This window comes from Trachemys scripta, chromosome 1 (assembly GCF_013100865.1).
Source record: "Trachemys scripta elegans isolate TJP31775 chromosome 1, CAS_Tse_1.0, whole genome shotgun sequence".
Taxonomy (NCBI): domain Eukaryota; kingdom Metazoa; phylum Chordata; order Testudines; family Emydidae; genus Trachemys; species Trachemys scripta.
In genome coordinates, this window is record NC_048298.1 from 2,394,895 (window position 1) to 2,421,141 (window position 26,247).

The 26,247-nt window shown below is 49.4% G+C and overlaps 1 protein-coding gene across 2 annotated transcripts in view; it reads right to left on the minus strand.

Moving 5' to 3' along the window:
• SHANK3 (SH3 and multiple ankyrin repeat domains 3) overlaps positions 1–26,247 on the minus strand; it is a gene marked incomplete in the record, with an annotated part of 197,915 nt that overhangs the window by 77,138 nt on the left and 94,530 nt on the right. For both annotated transcript variants that reach the window (XM_034763556.1, XM_034763551.1), the window contains 1 exon segment: positions 13,988–14,070. In XM_034763556.1, coding sequence (XP_034619447.1) covers positions 13,988–14,070 — 83 coding nt within the window.

Consider the following 26,247-nt stretch of genomic DNA (forward strand, 5'->3'; position numbering starts at 1 on the left):
CAAGAGGTGAAGCGCTTCCACTTTGCGACATACCACGCCCATGGGGAGTCTCGTCTGCTGTGTGTCAGTATATGGCGGACGGGTGATGAACAGGCATTGTTAACCTGCGAGCCACATCCAAGAACCAGGCCGTCAGCTGGAGCGGGCCTGGGCTGGGGTGTCGAACGTGGCTGTGTTCCTAGGTGAGAGATCCAGCAGGGTGGGGAGGTTTATCGGTGGACAAGGGACAGTCTGAGTAGATTGGGAAACGAGGACTGTTGGGGACAGCATGGGGCTATCAAGATGATTGCGACCCGGTCCCAGCGGGTCTTGCGCAGCACTTGGGGGAGGAGGGAAAAGAGCGGGGGAGAAGGGAAGGTGTATCGGAGGCCCTCGTGCCATGGAAGAGGAGGGTGTTGCGAGGGAGGTGCGGACGCAACTTGGGCAGGCAAGGGTGAATCCAGGTGGATGAGGAGGGTCGGCAGACCGAGAGGAGACACAGCTGTAGACAGTGCACATGGAGGTGAGCCTGTGGGGTCAAGTGGGTGCAAGCTGCCATGTGGCTTAGGAGACAGACATCGGCACACCATCATGCGCGGGTTGCAGTGCAGGGTTGTCATGAGAGCTGAAAGGGAGGCAAAACAGTCTGCCAGGAGGAAGACTTGCGCTGGTGCTGACTCCAGGCACACCCTGATGAAATGGATTGTCTGCATCGGGAGCAGCATGGACTTCTCCTTGTTGACACAGATGTCCAGTGAGGTGAGGGGCAAGCGGAGCATGGTGACACCAAGTGCCCCAGCTGGTGAAAGTGGGCTGCAATAACCACAAAGACCTTGGTGAAGACCCTGGGGGCCATGGTGATGCCGAAGGGAAGGGCTTGGAATTGATAGTGGTTGTTGCCCATGTGGAAGCAGAGGAATTTGCGATGCGCTGGGTGGGTATCGATATGGAAGTACTCATCTTTCATGTCAAGGGCTGCGAACCACGGCCCCTGAGGGAGGGAGGGAATGATGGATTCGAGGGTCACCATAGGAACTTGGTCTTCCTGAGGAAGGTGTTGAGTAAGCAGAGATTCAGGATAGGCAGAGGTCCCCATCCTTCCTTGGAATGAGGAAGTATGGGCAGTTGAAGCCCTTGTTGACGAAGGGGACAGGCACGGGCTCGATCAACCCTTTGTTAGGAGGGCGTGATCGAGTATGAGGAGAGAAGATTCCGACTATGACCATGCTATAAGAGGGAACTTATAATCTCGCTTGGAGCACGTGGCAACGTAAGACAGACGTGCAAGTCAACAGACACTGCTGCTGAAAACTTCCGTCTCTGGTGCATGGTGCACATAGAATCATAGAATATCAGGGTTGGAAGGGACCTCAGGAGGTCATCTAGTCCAACCCCCTGCTCAAAGCAGGACCAACCCCAACTAAATCATCCCAGCCAGGGCTTTGTCAAGCCTGACCTTAAAAACCTCTAAGGAAGGAGATTCCACCACCTCCCTAGGTAACCCATTCCAGTGCTTGACCATCCTCCTAGTGAAAAAGTTTTTCCTAATATCCAACCTAAACTTCCCCCACTGCAACTTGAGACCATTACTCCTTGTTCTGTCATCTGCCACCACTGAGAACAGTCTAGCTCCATCCTCTTTGGAATCCCCCTTTCAGGTAGTTGAAAGCAGCTATCAAATCTCCCCTCATTCTTCTCTTCTGCAGACTAAACAATCCCAGTTCCCTCAGCCTCTCCTCATAAGTTATGTGCTCCAGCCCCCTAATCATTTTGTTGCCCTCCGCTGGACTCTTTCCAATTTTTCCACATCCTTCTTGTAGTGTGGGGCCCAAAACTGGACACAGAACTCCAGGGTGAGGCCTAACCAATGTTGAATAGAGGGGAATGATCATGTCCCTCAATCTGCTGGCAATGCCCCTACTTACACAGCCCAAAATGCCGTTAGCCTTCTTGGCAACAAGGGCACACTGTTGACTCATATCCAGCTTCTCGTCCACTGTAACCCCTAGGTCCTTTTCTGCAGAACTGCTGCCTAGCCACTTGGTCCCTAGTCTGTAACAGTGAATGGGATTCTTCCGTCCTAAGTGCAGGACTCTGCACTTGTCCTTGTTGAACCTCATCAGGTTTCTTTTGGCCCAATCCTCTAATTTGGCTAGGTCCCTCTGTATCCTATCCCTACCCTCCAGCGTATCTACCACTCCTCCCAGTTTAGTGTCATCTTTAAACTTGCTGAGAGTGCAGTCCACGCCATCCTCCAGATCATTAATGAAGATATTGAACAAAACTGGCCCCAGGACCGACCCTTGGGGCACTCTGCTTGATACCGGCTGCCAACTAGACATGGAGCCATTGATCACTACCCATTGAGCCCGACAATCTAGCCAGCTTTCTATCCACCGTATAGTCCATTCATTCAGCCCATACTTCTTTAACTTGCCGGCAAGAATACTGTGGGAGACCGTATCGAAAGCTTTGCTAAAGTCAAGGAATAACACGTCCACTGCTTTCCCCTCATCCACAGATCCAGTTATCTCATTATAGAAGGCAATTAGGTTAGTCAGGCATGACTTGCCCTTGGTGAATCCATGCTGACTGTTCCTGATCACTTTCCTCTCCTTTTTCCTCCACTTTCCTCATGCGCACCCACGTTTGGAATACAGATAGCAACCATCACCCGAAGAAGAACCAGGTAATGCAGGAGCAGGCACAGAGGTGGGTATGAGCATTGAGAAGCCAGTGAGCTGCTGGTGCTGCTGGCTTAAGAGCCAGCCTGCTGACCTCTGCATCCAACCAGGTGGCATGGCTAATCTTGTTGCGGAACTTAATATCCCCTTGCTTGGCCATAGGTCATATAGAGGCTGGGGTCTGTCAGAGGGTTCCTGCCGTCTCCAGCAAGGCTTCACTGATGGGAAGGGAAATGCTTCATGAGGCAGGAGTCTGCAAAATATTAAGGAGCCTGTGGAGGTTTTCTTGCTCACATTCGACATGCTCTCCTAGGGAAGTGGCACCCTCCTCATAAGGTCCTGGAAGACCCTGAAGTCCTCAAGGGGGTTGTGGCGGAAGATGTTGACTCTGGAGAAGATGATGAAATATGGGCGGAAACAACCAGGGGATCCTTCATTATTTCTCCGTCCTCCATAGGGTCCAGTATAGTGGGTGGAGGGATGGTAGCAGAATCCTGGGTAGAGGTTTCCTTCACTAGGGGAGGAGGGGATTTCCTTCTACAGTGTGACTGTGATGGAGGTCCAGAATACCTCGGAGCAGCCCAAGACCAGTAAGACCACAGAGGATATTGAATTGTCTGAGTCATCCGAGGTGGGGACACCATGCTGGAGCCTCTTTATATGAAAACCAGACTTGGTCCACACCCTTAGTAGGAGGTCTGCAAGGATTGCTAAAAGACCTCAAGGGTGACACAGGAAGTGGTCCCTTTTGGGGTTCCAGGTGCTCTGGCTACAGGAGATACCTGGGGGTTCAACATAACTGAGGGCTGAGATGGTTGGAACACTGATCAAAGGATCGGTGCTGGCAGTACCAGCACAATGGGCTGGAGAAATGGCGCTGTCTCTCCAGATGACATCAAAGGTGTTGGCAATGCATCGGCAGCACCATGTGCTCCAGGGGTGCTGAAGACACCAGAGTTGTCTCAATAGGAGCTGATTTTAGCAAGGAGAGTCATCAAAGAGTCACCAGTAAGGGAGACACCAAAGATCCCTGGCCAGCAAGGCCTGTGGCGTAGAGGGCATCCAAATAGGTAAGTATTCGTTCATCGGCGCCAATAGTGACGTTAAGGTTGGAACAATGAAGATGGAGCTGGAAAGAGTGAAGACTCCAGCATCCATAGCTGGAGTCAATAGTGCCGCCTCAGATGGAGCTGGTGAAAGTCTAGATTTGTGGTGTCTCAAATGAGTTCTGGAGGTCTTACTGGAAATCCTTTTTGGAGACAGGCTTTGAGCACTTGTCATCATCAGAATGCTTGGAGCGCTTCTGAGGCGGCTGCTGGTGAGGGAGAAGTGACATTTCTCATTAGACTTGTGCAGCCGGAGGAGCAATCCTTGTGGACTCACTACCTTGTGGTCAGGCCTTGGTTCCGAGATGGAATGCATCACCTCTTTCACAAGGGGAATTTTGAGGTAGAAATCCCTCTGTTTTTTTGTCCTGGTGAGGAAGGAGGTACAAATAGGGCATCTGTCCCCACATAGCCCTTGCCAAGGCAAACCCAGAAGCTCTTGTTCTTACTCGTCACAGGGGAAATAGCACTGCATGCTGCACACTGCTGGAAATTTGGGGATTTTTTCATAATAAATCCACCAGGTACCTATAGCAAATACTATAAGTCAATTGGCAATACTACTCTAAACACGACTATCTATAACTATGTACATGACAGGAACTTGGAAATACTGGCTAACCAAAGGAAGTGCTACAGGGGGTTTCAATTCTCATCATGGATGATAAGAAGGATCCGAGAGGGAGGTGGCGAATATGCCCCTTTTATGCCCTTATCTGAGAGCACTAGAGCAGGAGCAAATGCTTCACCTAGTGGTACTGCTGGCAAAACTCTCTGACGCGCGTGCACCGGGCACACAAACACCTGCAGTGGAGTGTGTATGTGCACAACCACTCAAGGGAGAATGGTCATCTATAATTCTGAGGGTGTTAGTGCTGGCAGAAGGAGACCTCCAGCATGTGTCATTCAGACGGAAGCCCCCCATGGGCACAGAGCTGTTTTCCTGCACATTATAGACAGGGACTTTAGGGGCTGGTCATCCTGCTGCCCAATGGGATTGGTCATCTGTAAGCAAACACCCACTACTACCCCACCTTGTGCCTTATCTGTTTGGACACTGATTCACAGCATTCATGATCCTTTTCCTCTGAGCTGGCAGTGACTTGGGGCCTGTCTGTATGCACACTTAGTTTGCGGCAATCTGGGTGTAAAGTTACAGCGCAGTAGCTTGCAATGCACTACGTACCTGCGTGGACCCTGCTGCTGCACTAGAAGTTCCCTAGTCCGCTTTGATCAAGCCTGCTGTGAAACGGGGACAGATTGAAGTGCAGTAGGGGATTTTAAGGGCATGGCGGCAGGGTCCACACAGACCGGGCGTGTCACACTGCAATCAAACACCCACAGCACCGAGTCTCAGGGCCTGGGCCAATTGATTCGGGCTCACAGGTCTCAGGCTGTGGGGCAAAAAACGGCAGTGTAGACATTTGGGCTCAGGCTGCAGCCTGGACTCTGAGACCTCAGACCTCCAGCCCGAGCCCAAAATCTACATTTCAGTTATTAGCCCTGTGAGCCCAGTCAGCTGAGCCAGACCAGCAGGGCCCATGCGCCCGTGTTTCATTGCAGTGTAACGACCCCTAAGTACGCAGCAAGCCACTGCAGGGCACATGGTCACCCCAGGCTGCTGGGAACTAAAGTTCATCTAGACAAGGCTTGGGTTACCTAGGGAGGTGACGGAATCTCCATCCTTAGAGGTGTTTAAGGCCCTGGCTAGGATGATTTAGTTGGGAATTGGTCCTGCTTCGAGCAGGGGGTGGACTAGATACCTCCTGATGTCCCTTCCAACCCTGATATTCCATGATTCTATGATGCCTTGGAAACAGGCAGTGTTATTTTTTGACAGAGTGCCACTCCCCGTTGGCCCACTCAATCCTTCCTAAATAGGTTATAACTATTGATTTTAACATTCCAATCATGGTGAATCATCCCACCAGGTTTCAGTAATACCAACTAGATCGAATTTATGCTACTAAATTAGCAATTCCAATTCTCGTTTGTTACCCAAGCTCCTAGCGTTGGTGTATCAGCAATTAAAGAATTTCTTCTCCTTATGTACTTTGGTGTCTTGATTAATTTTGTTCTCAACATCTAGATTTTGTGCTGCGTGCTCATTTGTTCTCTGTTTTCACCCTCCTCTTTTGTTATTAGTTTAATCCCCTTCTGACTACTATAGCCAGCTTGTCCTCGAGGAAATTGGTCCCCCTTTTACTGAGATGGAGACCACCTAAAGTATTCAGCCCTCTCTCCCCACAGAAGGGGGGCAGATGATCCATAAAACCCAAAACCTCTACCTTACACCACTTAACTCGGCAGTGTTCACTTCCAGAATCCTTTGCCTTCTATCTTCCTTCCCTCATGGGACAGGAAAGGGCTCCAAAAATTCATAGAGCCGAAAGCTAGAAGGAACCATTGTGATAATCTAGTTTGACCTCCTGTATAGCACAGGCCAGAGAACTTCCCCAAAATAATTCCTGGAGCAGAGCTTATAGAAAAACAGCCAATTGTGATTTGAAAATTGCCATTGATGGAGAATTCATCACAGCCTTTGGTAAATTGTTCCAATGATTAATTACACTCACTGTTAAAAATTTATGCCTTATTTCCGGTCTGAATAGGTCTGCTCCAAGTTCAAGCCATTGGATCCTGTTACACCTTTTTCTGCTCATCGAAGAGCCATATATATATGTTCATCATGTAAATACTTATAGACTGTAATCAAGTCAACCTCTTAATCTCTTTATCAAGATAAATAGATCAAGCTCTTTGAGTCTATCACTGTCAGGCATATTTTCTAATCCTTTAATCATTCTCATGGCTCTTCTCTGACCCCACTCTAATTTATCAACATCCTTCTTGAATTGTAGGCACCAGAACAGGACACAGGATTCCAGCAGTGGTCACACAGTGCCAAACACAGAAGTTGAGTAACTTCTCTACCTCTACTTGAGATTCCCGTTTATGCCTCCCATGCTCGCGTTAGTTCTTCTGGACAGAGCTCCTGTTCAGCTGTTCATTCACCCCAGCCCCCAGACATTGCTACCCAGTATAGAGTTCCCCATCCTGTAAGTGTGGCCTCTTTCCTTGTTCCTAGATCGGACACATTTCCATTGAGCCGTATGAAAATGCATATGCATTGTTTGCTTGCACCCAGTTTACCAAGTGATCTAGATCGGTCTGAATGAGTGACCTGTTCTCTTCATTATTTACCACTCCTCAAGTTTTGTGTCATCTACAAACTTAATCAGTGATGATTTTGTTTTCTTCCATGTCACTGATAGAAATGTGTTGGACTCCATTGGAAACACACCGCTGAATGAAGACTTCCACATTTACAATTACAGTCTGTGATCTATCAGTTAGCCAGTTTTAGTCCATTAATGTGTGACATGTAAATGTCATATTATTCTGTTTTTTTAAGTTAATATGTCGTGCGGTACCAAGTCAAACTCCTTACAGAAGTATATTACGTCACCATTACTACCTTTGTCTACCAACTTTATAATCTCATCAAAAAAGATATCAAATTAGTTTGACAGGATCTATTTTCCATAAACCCATGTTGATTTGCAGTAATTACATTATCCTCCGTTAATTCTTTATTAATCAAGTCCCATATTAGCCGCTTCATTATCTTGTCTGGGATCAATGTTAGGCAGACAGGCATATAATTCCCCAGGTCATCTCATTTTCCCTTTTTTAAAAATTGGCTCAACATTAGCTTTCTTCCAGTCTTCTGAAAGTTCCTGGTATTGCAATCATATTGAAAATCAACATTAATGGTCCAGTGAGCTTCTCCACTGGCTCTTTTAAAACTCTTGGATGCAAATATCTAACTTTAGTAGCTTCTGTTTAACATCTTCCCAAGTTACTTGTGGAATGGAAAGAGTGTGTCATCACCACATGATGAGACTATATCATCTATTTCCCCCCCAAATAGAGAACAGAAATATTTATTGAACACGTCTGCCTTTTTCTGCATTATTATTGATAATTCTGCCACTTCCATCTAATAATGGACCAACAGCATTGTCAGGAATTTTTTTGGTCCTAATATATTTTAAAAACTCCTTCTTATTGTCCTTAACTCTGCTGGCCACAGCTTTCTCCTTGTGTCCTTTTGCTTCCCCCTTATCCAATTTTCTACAATTCCCAACTTCTGAATTATAGTCACTGCTATCAACTTTCTCCTTCTTCCGTATATATATATATACGCACACACACACACGCACGCACGCGCACACACACACACACACTTGGTGCTTTAACAGGGCCAATTTCACAGAGCTGAAAAAACTCATGAGCCAGATCTGCTAGGAGGAAGAATGTAACCAGAGACATGTGAATGATCATTGGGAATGACACTATTCAAGCACCAAGTTTACATAGAACCGGTCTTGACTTTATTCTACTTACACATTATAAATATGATCAAGTCATGGTTAAGCCGGTGAGCCTGTCACAGAGGTCACGGATGTCGTGACTTTCCGGGACCTCCGGGATTTCCACAGCTGCAGCAGCAGCAGCAGGTGTGGCTGGCCCCAGGGACCGCCAGAGCAACAGTGGTCTCAGGTCAACCCCCAAAGCAGATAAGATTTAGTCAGGGGTATTTATAGGACAAGTCATGGACAGGTCAGGGGTCATCAACTTTTGTTTATGGCCCGTGACCTATCCATGACTTTTACTAAAAATGCCCATGACTAAATCTGAGCCTTAATCATGATCATTTGTACCTAATCTACCATTAATTTTTAGTCCTGTGATCAGGTCCTCTTTATCTGTTAGGACAAGGTCTAACAAAGGATTCCCTTATGTTGGCTGCAGCACTTTCTGAATTATGAAACTGTCACCTATAATGTTTAGAAATTCCCAGGGTGTTTTACTACTGGCACCATGAGACCTCCAGCATGTGTCACTCAAACTGAAGTCCCCCATGAAGATCATTTGGACATTCTTGGGATAAATCCTTAAATCCAGACCCCAGCACTGAATTCAGTCAGCGCAGAAAGACAGAGGATCCCAGCATCGACCCAGGTATCTAGGGATGGCTTGTGCTGGGCACAGAGCAGTGTGTCATTTCATCACTGGCAGTGGACTTGGCTGGCCAGATGAGATTGGGCACCTGGCTAATGCTTTAGCTGAGCACAGAACCATTTGGGCAAGCGGTTCTCCAAAGCTGATGCTGGTTGCACAGTAACCGGCAGAGTCACCTGGGCTTGACGAGCCTCCCTTGGTCAGAAGAGGTCTGAGGTGGCTCTTCTGGTCATTGCAGGTCTATACAAAGCCCACGACATAGAGGTACCCTTGCCTGGCTTCTCAATCCTGTTTTGTGTTTCTTTGCTGTAAAAGGCAAGCTGACTGACACACTACGTATACACAACAAGAGGCCCCAGTGGGGTGGAAGAAAAAAACATGAGGGAGGCCATGAATTTAACTGAACAAATTCTGTGCTCACTGCACCTTCAGCCATTGCCTGGGGCAAGTCCCCCTTTTTACCCTTGAGCTCTGCAGGAGAAGAGGAGGAAGGGGAGGTGAGTAGCTCTAATGAACTTTGCTCTCTGGCAGATTCCAAGTTTGTGTACTGGGACAAACTTACCTGAGATGTGGGACTAGGTAGACCCCACCCTGGGCAGAGTGGTTCTGTGGGAGAGGAGAGCGTCTCTTGCCTTGGGCAAGGTCTATCCTACGAGCTAGAGGTGTGATTCTTCTGCTCGCGTACACTCATTGAGCTAGTGTGAGTATAAAGAGCAGTGTAGCTGCATTGCCTTGACTTAGCCATGCCAAGTACAAACCCGCCTGAAACTGCTGGGTGTATACTTGGCATGGCTAAGCCGCGCCTCTGCTGCTGTTACCCGTGCTACCGTGGAAATGCTGCTATTTGTACTTGCACTAGCCTGATGAGAGCTAGTGTGAGCATGAGTACATGAGCAGGGGAATCACACCCCTCACCACTACTCTAGACATAGCCCTAGAGACATCTGGAATCCAGCTGTGCCTATCAGCCTCCTAGGGCAGGCACTTAAACTAGCACGTCCATCTTCTCAGGCATGAGGGGAGTTCTTGGCCTCAGCCTAGAAGAGGCGGTGGTGTGGAGGAAGAGGGGATATGTCATTTTCACATCTCCAATGTCCAGTCCCATCATGAAGATCAGAGTGTGGCATCCTGCCACCAGGTGATGACTGAGCCTAGAATGACCTAGTATAGTCTACAAGTTGCCATGGCAGCCGTGAGCTCCAGAGCAAATGCACAGAAGAGTTTGAGTTGGTGAGAACAATCAAACTCATTCAGAGCAATTTGTCTCAATTTCAAAAACAGACCTGATAAATCACCAGCCGAGAAAGGAATCTCAGGGACCAGGGTGCTTACCCTGTAACTAAGACAACTCCAGTGTTTATTTCATTCTAGGACTCATATACCAAGGGAGACCACATTGAGGGTGGGGTGCCCGATACAGGTGAGGACAGACACAGTGTGCGTGGTCACACCCACTCTGAACTGGTTCTACTACCCCTCTGGACAAAGGCTCAAAAACAAAGCAGGGCCAGAAGCATGAACCAAAGAAGTTCAAGTAAGGTCAGGTGTCTCAGCCACCATTAAATTGAGGATGGTGGTGGATTTACAAAAACCAACTGTATGCTAATACCATGAGCTGCAGGTATGAGTCTTATTCCCATTGTCCCAGAATTATGATCATAAATGAGACCCGGGGATTCCACCTGGACTACGGCTGATGACTGGATATCTCAAGCTGCTATTTCCCAGTACTTTGAATATTTCTATCTTGCTAGTTTGTCTACTCCCTGCAATGGGAAGTGCTACTTCATCACTGTGGCTATGCGTCATGCAGCCCCCCAAAGCATGTAATCCCCAACACGGGACATCAAGTATCAAACCTTAAGCCTCTTCCACAGAAACGATGAAGATGACAAAAGATAGAAGGAAGGGACAGCATAATGGAAGGGGAGGGATAGCTCAGTGGTTTGAGCATTGGCCTGTTAAACCCAGGGTTGTGAGTTCAATCCTTGAGGGGGGCCCCTTGGGGATTTGGGGCAAAATCAGTACTTGGTCCTGCTAGTGAAGGCAGGGGGCTGGACTCAATGACCTTTTAAGGTCCCTTCCAGTTCTAGGAGATGGGATATCTCCATTAATTAAAATTATTAATTTTTTTTTAAATAAGGCATATCTATCACTGAAGTACCACAACACCTCACAATCTGTAATAGATTTATCCTACATCATCTCTGTGAGGTTGGAAAGTTCTGTCATCTCAGGGTACAGAAAGGCATACAGAGATTTGCTCACGGCCACACAGGAAGTCTGTGACAAAGGAGGGAACTGAATTATTTTGGGGAAGCTTGATGGCCTGTGATATGCAGGAGGCCAGATTAGAGGATCACAATGGTCCCCTCTGGCCTTGGAATCTGTGAATTATGGTTCCAGAGTCCCAGAGTAGCATCCTAATCACAGCACCATCCTTTCCCTCATGAGTTTACTTGACTCTGCAGTGGATACACCACATTAGAGATACGTCTTCCATTTGTGCTTTGTATACTTTTCAATAATTAGTTTGGTGCAAGTGTGCGGCTTGGACATACAACACTGGGATTTGAAGAGGAGGATATTGTGTGGCCTGTAGGACCAAGGAGGTTGTTCCAGGCACAGAGGAGAGTAAGGGAAGGTGGAAGTGCTCATGGCAGATGGAGGCAAGTGGAGTTGGTAGAGTGCAGGTCCTGGGCCAGGAAGCAGCAAGTGATGGGAGAAGAGAGGCAGGCAGGGGCAGAGCTGGGTTGAGTGCAAGGAGTTTGAATCTGAGACTGGTAGAGCCAATGAAGGGACCTGAAAAAGGAAGGGGGCAGATGACATGTTCAGAGGGGCAGGACAAGAAGAGGAGTTTAGCGACAGCATTTGGAAGAGAAATAGGAACAGGATCAGCCCAGGAACCCAGCTCCAACCAGACTCGGACCAGCTGCTTCACAGGAAAGTGCAAAAACCACGTAGGAAATAACCTGACGAGTGGGGCTGCTTTTCCCCCAACCCAGTCAGCTAGTGGCTGTGGCCTGCCTTCAAGCATGGGGGCTTATAACCCGTCTGGTTTTTTTTACTCTAATTCACGTAGCTGGTGATGTTTTCATTATTCATCTAACTGCCGAGCACTGGTTTAGATGGCAAAGTCCCTGAGGTAGGGCCCACCTGTTCCTATATGTCTGCCCAGCACCCAGCCCAAGGACGTGCCAAATCAATAATAAAGTTATGGCTGCTGTGGGATGAACAGACATCAGTGCCTGGCCTGTGCGTGCCGTTACTCCGGGAGCGGGAAACGCCCTTTCAGCTCATTGTGATAACAGAGGGCACAGAAAGGGATGGGGGTTTGTCTGTTTTCTACGGTCACATAAACAGGTGGGAGAGGTGAGCGGGTTATCCAGAAAGATGGAGGCTGTGGCCCAGGCTGGGTGTCACCAGGGCATGAGCAAGGCTTCTGGAAGTGGGAAAGGAGGATGGGCGGATTGGGGCATGCTACGGAGGAAGAAGCAGGGTTCGGCAGTAGCTTTAAGCAGGGGAAGGTAAAGGGGAGAAAGGGGTCAAGGATGACTCCCGGATTAACAGTTTGTGACCATGGGAGGGTGATGGGTTCCCAAGTGAGCCACATTCACCCCTCACTAATCAGAGACCTTCACCCCTACAAGGCCTGCCCTCAAAGCTACCTTCAGCCCCAGGACGGTCCAGAGCCATATGCTTCCCCATGGCCTCTGATAGCAGGTTTGTGGCCCCCAGAGTCATACAGACACTAAACCATATTTATACCAAAAATCCCACAAAGACTCATTTGGCTGCAGAGCCCCACAGCCAAAAGCCCATTGTCTAATCTGCCTGGAGTCTCTTCTGCCAGCTATCAGTAGACACAAGAAAACACAGAGCATACAAACTTGAGGAGAGGAAACAGAGAAAGCCTGAGAGAATCGGATAGAATCTGGTCATTACGGGAGTAACCCCACACCATGACAACCGAACCCATGAGAAAGGGAGATGCCATGCTGAGGGCTGGGAAGTTTCATTACACAATTTGCAGACTAACAGATGTGAGTAGGACACACACACACACGAGTACAAATGTACATGTACTGACAGACACACCCACTTGCACACAAAACCCTTCTGTAATACATGCAGAAAAAGGCAATCAATGACTGCTATGAGGAAATCACTTGTGGGGCTCAAACCCAAATCAAAAGGGTCTCCACCCACAGCAAGGGCTCGAAAAGGAGCAGATCTCCTACGCAAAGCTGGCAGCCACTCTCCAAGCCTTCCCTATAGGTGCCATGTCTCCTGTGCAGCAGGAGGGGACACAGACAGACATCACTGTGGCTATGTTCTCCCATACTGATCTGATCCCTCAGTACATTTCAGTGCTGGGTCTGCCACAGTCTTCAACCTGAGATCGCTGGAAGAATGACCCTCTAGCCTAGGAGTCCTCTGCCTTCCACATGCTCCCAGCTCAGGGCTAACGCTGGTTATTCAATGCCAATAGATGAGCTCAATCACACTCCGTCCCAGAGGGATTCTTTCTGGTAACAATTCCTAGTAATATGAACCACAATAGCTACAGCGTGGGCCAGATGCACTGGCAGCGTGAGCCGAGGAATTCCCCAAGACAGTGTGTGGGGATTGGAAATGTCCCCTTGATGCCAGCAGGGGAGACCCTGATCAGGCAGGGCTGGAGGTGTGGTGACAGCACAGTGCCACAAGTAGCCGCCTCAGAACAGAGGCACCACCAGCGCGATCCTTCTTCCCAGCCTGGAGTTATGCCCCAACACAGCCAGGGATTGTAGTAACCGGGCTCCAAATTCACAGTCAACATGAGGGCCAGGGCTGCACACGGGCCCTGCTCTGAGGGGCTCCCAGTCTGAATCACGCATGCACAGAGCATGGGGCATGCACCCTGTCCACATGCACTAGGCTGGAGGTGAAACGCCTCGGCGTGCAGAGCTCTATGCACAGCGCAGAGTCTATCAGAGAACTACCAGGCAGTGTGCAAATACCAGGTATGGACAATGTACAGCACTAGAGTTAAACTCTAATGTGCCTGGGCATGAGGCAAGGGGCAGGAGAGTCCCTGGAGAGCCCTGCTGTACAGGAGCCCATGGCTGGCAATGCCAGAGCAGGGCCCTGTGGACATGGACCTTCCCCTCCCAGCCCCAGCCCCGAGTGAAATAAACCAGCCCTTACCTTTGGCCCCTCGCAACACAAACCCGAATCCCTCATGCTCCCTCTTCTGCAGCACGGCCGTCTTCTCCTCGATGATGTAGTCACTGGGCAGGAAAGAGCACAAGAGAATGATGCTAGGGTTAGATTTCAGCACCATGCTGCCAGGCGCAGGTGGCCTCTCTGCCTTTCACACGGAGACCTCTTCGGAGCAACCATCGCTCTCAGCACGGAGCTGGGCACAATCTCTCTCCCTCCCTCCCTTGCCCACTGTCAGAACAAAAAGGCGAATGTTCCTTTCCCTCCCTGTGTGGGTAGGGGTCAGCCCTGGCCGTCTGGCTCTCCCTTCTGCCCACGGATCCCCCTCTCAGTCACCTGCATGTGTATGCAGAGAGCTTACTGATCCCACACTGGGCTTCCCTTTACATGATGCCCTTAGCATATAACTGAAGAGTGGGGCGCCTGAGCAGAGGAGTTGCAGGGGGAGGCAGCCAGCCAGCCATCAGGGAGGATTCTCGCTGAGACTTTCCTGCTGGCTCTTGGGGGGCAAAAATCAGGAGCCTGACAAAAAGGAAGGTGGCTCTTTAGTAAGTTTCCTGGGAGAGAGAATGACAGAGTTTATCTCCTCATCCTGACGCTCTGATCTTCTGTTAAAATCCCCCCCACCCCCGTTGCTAAGTAACGGGCTGTCATTAGGGAAAAAAAGGGGGGTGTTCATTTCATTGTCCTAGTCTAACAAAGCTGCTCTCTCTGTCCTCAATGGCAGCTAGATGAGAAGAATGAAAAAATATCCAGTGGTAAGGAGAGGGAATCAAATGCAAAGCTCTGAACCGACCCCAAGCCTTAGCGACCCTTTCAACAGAAAAATGTCTACACGTTTTCAGAGAGCTGGGGCGGGGAGGGGGGATGGAAAGGGGAAGGGGGGAGGGAAGAGACACAGAAAGATTCTCTCAGCGAACGAGAGCTTAAATGCAGCTCTGTAAATCCCTCCCAGCAGAGCCGCATGTCTGACATCAGAGTGGAATTAATCAGAGATCTCAGTGCTTTTCAGCAGCAAACCGGAAAGAGCAAGGCACAGTAAGAGGGCAGGGAATGTGCCAGCCCCAAATCCACAACTACATGTGTGTAGCCATTCAGGCTGATACACCCTGAGTGCAGCAACAGAGAAACAAAGAGCCAAAGCATCCCGGCACTGCCTGGAGAAGTAAAGCCTCCAGGGACATGTCTGCATGGCTCCCGTGCACCAGAGGGCAAAGGGAGCACTACAGACAGACACCTATGCAAGACAGACAGAGCGTACACGCGCACACACACACACTGCAGTAGAAACTCCCTCCCTCAACATACCCAGATGCATGCACTGCATACAGACACACACACCCCTGCACATACACATACTACACACTGTCATGTCCAAAGTGCTGGATCGGTGTGCTGCTGCCCTCTACTGCCTGGAATGAGTATCACAGCTGATCCAGGATTTCTCAGTTCGCTGATTGAGTGTGTGAAATTGCTCCGTTGTAGCTAGGTTCATATACCACCGCCATCACAGCAGAAGCTGTGTGCCAGATTCAGAGTAAGGAGAGAGCTGTATTTCTGGACTGAAAAGGGGGGTGGATTCCAAGTGCTATACTTCAAGGGGCATATGCAGTGGGCACTCAGCTGGTACTGTGGCATTGCATCTGCCCAGCCACAACCCACTGCAGACCAGTCTTTGCATTAGTAGGTGGCCCTTTATATTCTGCATTGAGTGTAGCCAAACCCGCCAGCAGCTTGGGTGTGCTCGTAGACACCCCTTAATGAAGGAGACACAGCTTTAGGTTCCTGCTAGAACCGCCAGATACTAATAAATACAATCACTAACAATAATACCCTGGCTCTTACATAGGTACGGGGTGGCTCCAGGCACCAGCGCACAAAGCGTGTGCCTGGGGTGGCAAGCCGCGGAAGGCGGTGTGTTGGTTGCCTTGAGGGTGGCAGTCAGGCTGCCTTCGGTGGCATGCCTGCGGGAGGTCTGCCGGTCCCACAGTTTCAGCGGCAATTTGGCGGCGGGTACGCTGAAGGCACGGGACCGGCAGACCTCCCGCAGGCATGCCGTCGAATCCGCGTTACCAGCGGACCTCCCACAGGCATGCCGCTGAATCGCGTTACCAGCGGACCTCCCACAGGCATGCCGCCGAATCTGCATTACCAGCGGACCTCCCGCAGGCATGCCGCCGAATCTGCGTTACCAGCAGACCTCCCGCAGGCATGCCGCCAAATCTGCGTTACCAGCGGACCTCCCGCAGGCATGCCGCTGAAAGTTGCCTGACTGCTGTGCTTGGGGTGGCAAAATACATAGAGCCGCCCCTGCATAGGTAAATACATAGAGATGCATAAACGCCTCTGTTTCCCAAACCACAGGAGGGTTAAGCACTGAAGAAAAGCAAGTGACGAATGTGGGGAAGGAATCTGCTGTTTTCACTGCCAGTTGTTTGGGAAGAGCTACAGAACCTGCTTGAGGCTCCAATACAGAGCTGATCAGACCTGATTACACAGGCACCTTCTGGCTCGTTAGGTTCAGCTCATTGTCCTGGATCGTACCGTTTCTTATCTGGGCAATTTGGCTCCATCTGCATTTGGATACCATGATGCTGAGTAGAGCCCTGCACAGATACAAAACTGTATCCGCTTCTGATCCGCAATCTGGATACATGGTCAGCGGGTCTCTGCGGATTCGCAGGGCTCGAATGCTAAGAACGATGTAAATACAGATCGGGTCTGATTTACACCTCGTGGAACCTTTTGACTATTCTGATGTGATACAACTTTGGATGCATCACTAAAGAGTTTCTCATCTACAAGGGCTGAACTATAAACACAAACTGTCAGCCAGGAGGAGGTGCCAGAAGTTTGTTTTTAATCCATCTGCGAGTGTCCAGGATGTGGACAAACATATCCAAAGGCTGAGAAGAAGTTTTCTACAGGGAACTAGATCCTATTCATTTCTCCTGGGAGACCCAGGAGTGCTCTCAGTGTGCTGAGCGCGGACACCTTCGCGGGGTGGAATGATGATGCAGCTACACGAGCCGTGGAAATGTCCTCACTGTCAGAAGGAACTATCAAAAAGAAAAGGGCTTGACAAGCGTATTTTTCAATCCTCTCTGCTAGCTGAGTCAGTGGAGCAGCTGTCTCCGCTCGCTGGAGAAACACTTGGCTTTCTGAAGCAGAAGTCCACACATTTGATTCCCAAGCTGCCTGTATGTAGTTAGCTGGAGATTGCAGTATGTGTGTGTAGGTCTGTGGCCATGGATTGCTACACACACACATGCACTATAAGTAATTTATGCCAGGGAAATGCATGCACTGCAGCTCCGTGGCATGTGACATGTTATAAAGACCCCCCAGGCATTCCGTATGATTTATTAGTAGGGGCAGTACCACTACTTATTAGTGTGTGTATTACTGTAGCCCCAGGAGGCCCCGTCATGGACCCGCACTCCCACGCTAGCTTACACCTGAAGACGACAGATCCCAGCTGGCCACAGACTGGTGGAGGAGCACAAGGAGACACAGTTGGCAGTATGGCAGGCAGTGGCCTAACCACTGTCCAATTTTTGTAGGGACCCTGGCAAAGGAGAGTAGCGAGGAGGGTTTGGAAGGTGCATGATGAGGCGGCTTTGCAGAAGTTTATGGGGAGCACCCCCCAGGCACAAGGGGCAGCAGGGAGAAAACAGGCCACAGATTTTACAGACCAACAATTTTTCGGGTTTTTTATCCCTGCATTTGTAAGTTAAGGTGCTGTACTTATGAGTCCAGTGGCGCAGGCCTCAGCTGGAGGAACACATGACTAATAATATTACGAGTTATAATACAGTAGTGCCCGAACATGCTGCCCACGGCACATACACACAAGACACAGTTCCTACCCCGAGGGCAGATGTGGGAACCAATGAGAGCCACAGCGAATGAGGAACACAAACAAATCCATCTAGGGCACTGATTCGACCCCCATTCCTGTAGTGCCTGAGAACTCCCCACGCTTTAATGTATTTATCCTCACAATCCTCTGTGAGGCAGGGCAGTGCTGTTATCCCTGGAGCAGAGCACAGGTATGGGCTAGGTTCACAAAGGGGACTTAGAAGTTGCAAGGCCTGACTCTGCCGTGCTCTTCCGGCCAGTGGAATTCACAGCCCCGAGCTAGGCGCCGGGGCTCCCCACACACGGCAAGGGGAGTGTTAGGTGCCTAAGAAAGAGACTCAAAAGCCAGTAAGCTGAGCGTGGAGGCACCCAAGCCAGCCGGGGGTGAAATGCAGAAGAAAGGCATGGGGCTGAGAGCCCAGATCCACAAAGATACAGAACTCCCAGGGATCTGGGCCGGCTGGAGGGAGGCACGATCCCCATCCCTCTCCTGAGTTAGGCACCTAGGCCAGGGCAGCCTGTCACAGGAAAAAGGAGAGAAAGACCTGCCCCATGACAGCCCATAGTTCTGTGGCCGGGCTCTCCCCTGTTTTCAAATCCTCGCTCTGCCTCATTTGGAGCAGAGACTTAAGCCCAGGTCTCCCCCATTCGAAGCGAGTGCCTGAACCCCCAGGCGGGGGTGGGGGTGGGTCTGAGTTTTGCCCATGGAAGCTGTTCCAGTGTGTAAATAATTAAACAGAGGGCAGATTTGAACAATGGTTTCCCATGTCCCAGGTGAATGCCCTAATCACTGGGTTATTGCGGATTCTAGAGGACACACAAGGAGCTGGTCCCCACTATTCCTGACCGGCTTGCCCCAGTGATCTCTGGGGTGGGTTAGACCTGCACTGAGCACACCGACTGGATCAGTCCCCCCAGGCAATACGGGTGGATGCCTAGCTTGAGTATCATGCCAGGGCATTTGGGTGCTCTGGGGGCTCCAAGGGTGCTGCTGCTGTGGAGGGGGGACTCTGGGGCACCCACTGGTGCTGTGGGGGGCTCTGGGGTGCACCCTGGTGCTTGAGTTAGGGGGACTCTGGGGTACCCACTAGTGCTTGGGGTAGGTGGGGGTGGCCTGGGACTACCGCCACCGCGGCTGGCTGGGGATGGCCCCGCTGGCCTGGGACTGCCACAGCTGCTGCTGGCGAGGGACGGCCCGGAACCACTCCCACTGCTGGAGGGGTGGGGAGGCTGGTGCTCCGAGAGTTTGCTTCGTTGGCACAGGCCGCACGGGGGGCTCAAGCCCAAGGGCCTGGGCGCCCCCTGCACTGCCCCCCGTGCGGCCTGTGCCAACGAAGCAAACTCTCGGAGCAAAGATTCTGTCCATTGTGCTGGGATCTGTGACAGACTCAGTGCAGAGTCCGCTGGATTGTGCATCAAAGGCAGTACAGCTGCTCGCAAGACAGCCTCAGCAATGAACCCAGTAAACTTAGCAAAACCCTGCAGCACGCACTTCCAGTGAGGTTCCTCAGCTCCATCCCACACGCAGCGAAGAGGGTACCAGAGGTGTCAGTGCGGAGCCGGCTGGAGATAGGGGCTCCACTAGCTCACACTCAGCACCTGCTGCACTCAGTTCTTCCATGGAGGCAATCCACTCTTACCGCAGAAATGGGTGAGTGCCTCATCGGGTAAACGGCAGCTCAGCACCGACTGCACACCCGGATCCACCCAGTGCACTGAGGCCTCAACGCACTTTGGAGAAGTCTGCTTGACACAAGCAATGCAGATCATTTGGAGATAACTGGAGCAGATTACCTGCTCCAGGAGAGATGGGTCTCTATCCGCGAGCAGACAGCTTTGATACAGCACATCTTTGATGCAAATCTTTCAAAGCACTCGAAGGCAGCTGCAGGCTGGGCTGAAGGCAACTCTCAGGGGAAGAAGGGAGATTCCAGAAAGGATCTGAATCACAGAATCAAAGAACCACAGGGCTAGAAGGGACCGCAGCTGGACGCAATACTCCAGATGTGGCCTCACCAGTGCCGAATGAAGGGGAATAATCACTTTCCTCGATCTGCTGGCAATGCTCCTACTAATACAGCCCAATATGCCATTGGCCTTCTTGGCAACAAGGGCACACTGCTGACTCATACCCAGCTTCTCGTCCACTGTAATCCCCAGGTCCTTTTCTGCAGAACTGCTGCTTAGCCAGTTGGTCCCCAGCCTGTAGCAGTGCATGGGATTCTTCCATCCTATTTTCAGGACTCTGCACTTGTCCTTGTTGAACCTCATCAGGTTTCTTGTGGCTCAATCCTCCAATTTGTCTAGGTCACCTGGACCCTATCCCTACCCTCCAGCCTATCTACCTCTCCCCCACAGCTTAGTGTCATCTGCGAACTTGCTGAGGGTGCAATTCATCCCATCATCCAGATCAGTGGTCCCCAACCTTTTTCGTCTGGCGGGTGCCAGACAATGAGCCACGGAGGACCGTGGCGGCGGACGAGCATCCGCCAAAATGCCGCCGACAAGTGGCAATGTCAATAGGCGTCGCCACCGAAATGCCGCCGCCGAGCAGCGTCATCCAGAGCCATTGCTGCCAAAATGCCACCGAAAACCGGAGGCATTTCTGCAGTGACGCCTCTGGATGACACTGCTCATCAACAGCATTTCAGCAGATGCTCATCCGCTGGCCAGTATGTGGGTGCACTTAGACGTCCCAGCGGGCACTATGGCACCCGCGGGCACCACACTGGGGATCCCTGATCCAGATCATTAATAAAGATGTTGAACAAAACTGGCCCCAGGACCGACCCTTGAGGCACTCTGCTTGATACGGCTGCCAACTAGACATCGAGCCATTTATCACTACCCGTTGAGCTCGACGATCTAGCCAGTTTTCTATCCACCTTACAGTCCATTCATCCAGCCCACACTTTTTTAACTTGCTGGCAAGAATACTGTGGGAGACCGTATCAAAAGCTTTGCTAAAGTCAAGATATATCACATCCACTGCTTTCCCCTCATCCACAGAACCAGTTATCTCATCATAGAAGGCAATCAGGTTGGTCAGGCATGACTTGCCCTTCATGAATCCATGTTGACTGTTCCTGAACGCCTTCCTCTCCTCCAAGTACTTCAAAATGGATTCTTTGAGGACCTCCTCCATGATTTTTCCAGGTACTGAGGTGAGGCTGACCGGTCTGTAATTCCCCAGATTCTCCTTCTTCCTTCTTTTAAATATGGGTACTATATTTGCCTTTTTCCAATCGTCCGGGACCTCCCCCGATCACCATGAGTTTTCAAAGATAATGGCCAATGGCTCTGCATATCACATCAGCCAACTACCTCAGCACCCTCAGATGCATTAGATCTGGACCCATGGACTTGTGCATGTCCAGCTTTTCTAAACAGTCCTTAACCTGTTCTTTCACCACTGAGAGCTGCTCACCTCCTTCCCATACTGTGTTACCCAGTGCAGCAGTCTGGGAGCTGACCTTGTCTGTGAAGACCGAGGCAAAAAAAGCATCAAGTACCTCAGTGATCCACTCTAACTCCCAGATCCTTTTCAGCAGTGCTACCACCTGGCCCGTTATTCCTCATTTTGTAGCTGTACATTTGATTTTTCCCTCCTACTTGAAGAACTTTGCACTTATCTTTACTGAATTTCTTCTTATTGGTTTCAGACCAATTCTCCAATTTGTCAAGGTCACTTAGAATTCTAATCCTGTTCTCTGAAGTGCTTGCAATCCCTCCCAGCTTGGTGTCATCTGCAAATTTTATAAGCAATACTTTCCACTCCATTATCCGGCCAATGGGAGCTGTGGGAAGCGGCACAGGCCACAGGGACGTACTGGCCACCGCTTCCCACAGCTCCCATTGGCCGGGAAGGGTGAACCACGGCCACTGGGAGCTGCAGGCGGCCATGCAAATGTAAACAAACTGTTTGTAAGCCCACAGTGGATTACCCTGATGGGCCACGTGCGGCCCATGGCCCGCAGGTTGCCCACCACTGCTCTAGGTACTTACAAATTGATTGTTTAATAATTTATTCCAGTATTACTCCAGGTACAGAAGTCAGGGGTCACCAGTCTGTAATTCCCTGCATCCTCTTTGTTCCCTTTTTTAAAGACAGGTACTATGTTTGTCCTCTCCAGGCCTCCGGGACCAAATCCATTCTCAATCAGGTCTCAAAGATAACCGCTAATGGTGCCAAGATTGCTTCAACTAGTTCCTTAAGTATCCCATGATGAATTTCATTAGGTACTGTTGACTTGAATATTTCTAACTTAACTAAATACTCTTTAACCGGTTCTTTCCCTACTTTGGCTTGTATTCCGTCCCCTCTGTAAATATTAATTGTATTGAGTGACTGGTCACCATCAACCCTTTTAGTGAAAACCAAAGCAAAACAGGCATTAAACACCTCAGCCTTCTTGAGGTCATCAGTTATTAGCTCTTCTTCCTCACGAAGTAGGGGACCTGCACTTTCCTTCATTTTTCTCTTGCTCCTAATGTATTTAAAGAAACTCTTCTTATTGCCTTTTATATCCCTTGCTTGGGTGTAACTCATTTTGTGCCTTAGCCTTTCTGATTTTGTCCCTACATGCTTGTGCTATTCTTTTATACTCCTCTGCAATTCATTCATGCTTTTTGTAGCAGATGTTTTTTATTTTCAGGTCATTAAAAAGCTCCTGATAGGATAAATAGTACACAGCCAATGTGGCTCTGACTTACCTTCACATAGGGATAGTTTGCAGTTGTACCTTTAATATTATCTCCTTGAGACACTGCCAGCTCCTCTGAATTCCGTTTTCCCTTAGTTTTTTCTTCCCACAGGACCTTATCTACACCTACCAGTTCTCTGAGACTGCTGAAGTTGGCTTTTTTTTGAAGTCGACTGTCCTCATTCTGTTGCTCTCACACTAATGGAGGCATGATCCACTACCTGTGAATGAGGCCCCAGCCCCTCCTGGCTGGTTATTGAGACCCAGGGGCAATTTGTTTCTCTTCTGAATGAAACAGCCAGTGCCTCATTCAGTGAAGGAACGTCTGGCAGTTGTGTGACCATCATCACTCAAGCATCACACCCAGCTAACAAAGCATGTAGCATCCAAACTTCTATTCCTCAGCAAGCTCACAGAGAAGGTAGCTAAAGGTCACCTTCAAGCCCAGCTAGCTGATTCAATAGGATTCTGCGTAAACTGGATTCAGCGCAAACCATGGAGTCAGTACAGCACGCAGAGAGAGCACACACGCAAGCCAAACATCTGACGACAAATGACACTGATGGTTTATCTCTTGCTGTCAGTGGAGGAAGGGCAAGCAACTGTTCTTCTGTTCCTGAAGCGTATTGCAGCATTTGTCACTGTTGATCATGAGGTTCTGCTCTCTCACCTGAAGGAGGCAGCAGGATTCCAGAGGAATGCATCCAAATGATCTGAATCCCTCCTAAAAGGACTCACCCCAAAGGAGAGCGAAAAGAAGCTGCTCTTCTGCCACCTGGCCTTTCACGTGCAGAGTCCCACAAAGATCAGTTCTCTCTCTGGTCCCATACCCCTATTGAGACAACATAGACTTAAATGCCAACAATGCAGGGGTAACACACAGCTCTCTCTGTCCTACAGAACATAGGACAATACCACGGTCACCCACTGTTCGGCTGAGTTCAGCTCTTGGAGTTCAGCTTTTGCAGAACTGACTGAAGTTAAACCGTAGCATGTGATCTTGGCTGACAGAGAGAAAAATAATCTGAGGAGTTTGCAGCCCTGGTGCAGTCTCCCTGGATGAAAACTCACAACCACAGCTGGTCAAGTCAGTCCATAGTTTGGAAGGCTACCAGATTCCTCACTATCACTGAGCTCCCACATTGCCACACCTGTAAGTAGCGTGTACCGACTCCGCTTGGCTAGAAGGCTCTGTCCCACCCTTGAGAACAATGTGATAGCCCTTCTCATCAGCAGCATGGATTGTCATGAACACATCAGACCTGCCTTCCACTCGCGACACCGTCTCCCCAAAATCATCACATCAAATGCAAGACTTTGGTTTTTATCTTTAAGACATGAACAGAATGGGTCCGGGACACCTAAAAGATTGCCTGGAGCACCGGGACCTCCACCTCCCACGATAACTCCCACACAGGCACAATGTGATTGTCCACTGTAAAGATGTTTGTGCAAAAGACAACACTTTCTGGGGGCTGGTCCAAGATCGAATAGAACTCACTCCCCCAGAACCACGTCCAGCATCCCATTCTCTAATTCAAGGGCAAGATACACTTCTGTAACCTCATTGTAACTGAAAAATTCACCCATTAGATCATTACCACCCCCGGCTCCCCTACCCTACAACAAGAACAACATGTGCATGTTTCCCCAGGGACAGAAACTGAGAAGGAATCTGATGTGATACCTCACTTTATGGACTGCTGGAAGGTGCTCCAATGGGTGAGCCATAAGAATCTAGAAAGATGATAATTACCTTAGACAGAATTGTCCTGATGACCCAGATGGTGTCTTCCATATATCTTAATGCCAGAAAGGACCATTATGCTCATCTCGTCTGACCTCTTTTGTAAGACAGGCCACAGAATTTCGCAGAGTGATTCCTGCACCAAGCCCAAACTTCTGGTTGAGCTAGTGCAGATCTTTTAAAAAGACATCCAATCTCAGTTTCAAGATTAAAAGGGGAGAATCCACCACATCCATAAATTAGTTGCTTAAAGGTTAGTTATATTCACTGTTAAAAAATCCTGTACCCTATCTCTAGTCTGAATTTGTCTGATTTCAGCGCGCACTCATTGGACACGGGTATGCCTTTGTCTACTAAATTAATGAACCCTGTCCTTTGCACATGAAAGTGAGTGGAATCCCGCTGGGCCAGCAGACCCATTGCGGCAACCTCAGATGAAATTTGCACAGGAACGCAGTTCTGTGTAGGAAACTATTCCTCACCGTAGTTTCAGCAGGGATTGGCTACACAGGGTTAATCAGAGGTTCTTAGCGATTTTCTGAAGAGACACAAACTCTTCTAGTGAGCATGCCCAATGGGGCAGGGATCTGGCCGTGTGTTTGCCGTTGCTCTTGAAGTTAATCACAAGGCTGTGTTGGTTCAGTGGCAGAATTGTGTCTGTTGGCTTTCAGAACTGCATTTCTGGCTGAGCCCTGGTGCGAAGGCCATCCCAAATCAGAGCCATTTGTTCACAAAGGTGCTGCAGGACCATTGGCATAACAATATCTTGGCAGGGATTTGCTGAGGTGTTCAAAAAATAAATGGAAGGGCCTTGTAACAGAAGCATCGTGTAATCGAGCACAGGGCATGCTGTGTCACAGCCTCGCTGGAAAGCGAACATACATCTCATCTCCTTCACACAGGCTCAGGTGACTAACTGCCCTGAGATGGTGGAGCTGTGAGGGTTGCTGTGTGCCCAGAGATATTCTGTATCTTTGTTCAGTATTTTGAGCTCTATTATTTCTCTGAATGTCTGATTCCATCGTTAGAGAGATGGAGTGCAGCCAAAGAAACGCTTGGGTACGGAAATACGCTCAATGGCTTCTACAATATCTCCATGCAAGGAGGGTGCCTCTTCACAAAAAAATACCGCCAGGTCAGGAACAGGTCCATTGCTAGACGCAAAACCGTAAATAGTGATATAGAAAAGGCAGAAATGTTCAAGAGATATTTCTGTTCTGTGCTTGGAACAAAGCAGGAGGATGTGTCCATCCCGTATGATGTTACGCATGGAATAAAAAGCTTACCATCTCTAACAACGGAGGATGTGAGGCAGCATCTGCTGAAACTGAACTTTTCCAAACCAATGGGCATGGACAACAACACCCCAAGGCAAAGGCACTAACTGCAGCACTCTCTGAATCACTAATGTTAATTCTTAACAAATCCTTGAAAACGGGGGGAATTCCACCGACCTGGAGGACTGCGGACATAATTCCAATCTTGTAAAAAGGTAAAAAGGAAACCACAGACCAGTTAGCCTGACATCCATACTGGGTAAAATAGTGGGAAAGTTAATTCAGGACTCCATCAACAGAGAACGGAGGCTAGAAATGTATAATTACTGCCAGTCAGCCTGGTTTCATGGAAGCGAGGTCTTGTCAAACAAACAAGTCTTTTTTTGGCAGGATTACAGTTCTGGCTGATAAAGGTCACTGTGTTGATACAAGAAGCTTGGATTTCTCCAAGGCATTTGACTTATTACCACATGACATTTTGATTAAAAAACTTGCATTGTGTGGCACTAACAGGGTACACATTAGATGGATTAAAAACTGGCTCACTGAGAGATCTCAAAAGGTAATTGTTAATGAAGGGCTATGAACGAGCAAGGATGCTTCTAGAAGGGGTCCCCCAGGGATCTGAGCATGACCCACCACTATTCAATATCTTTA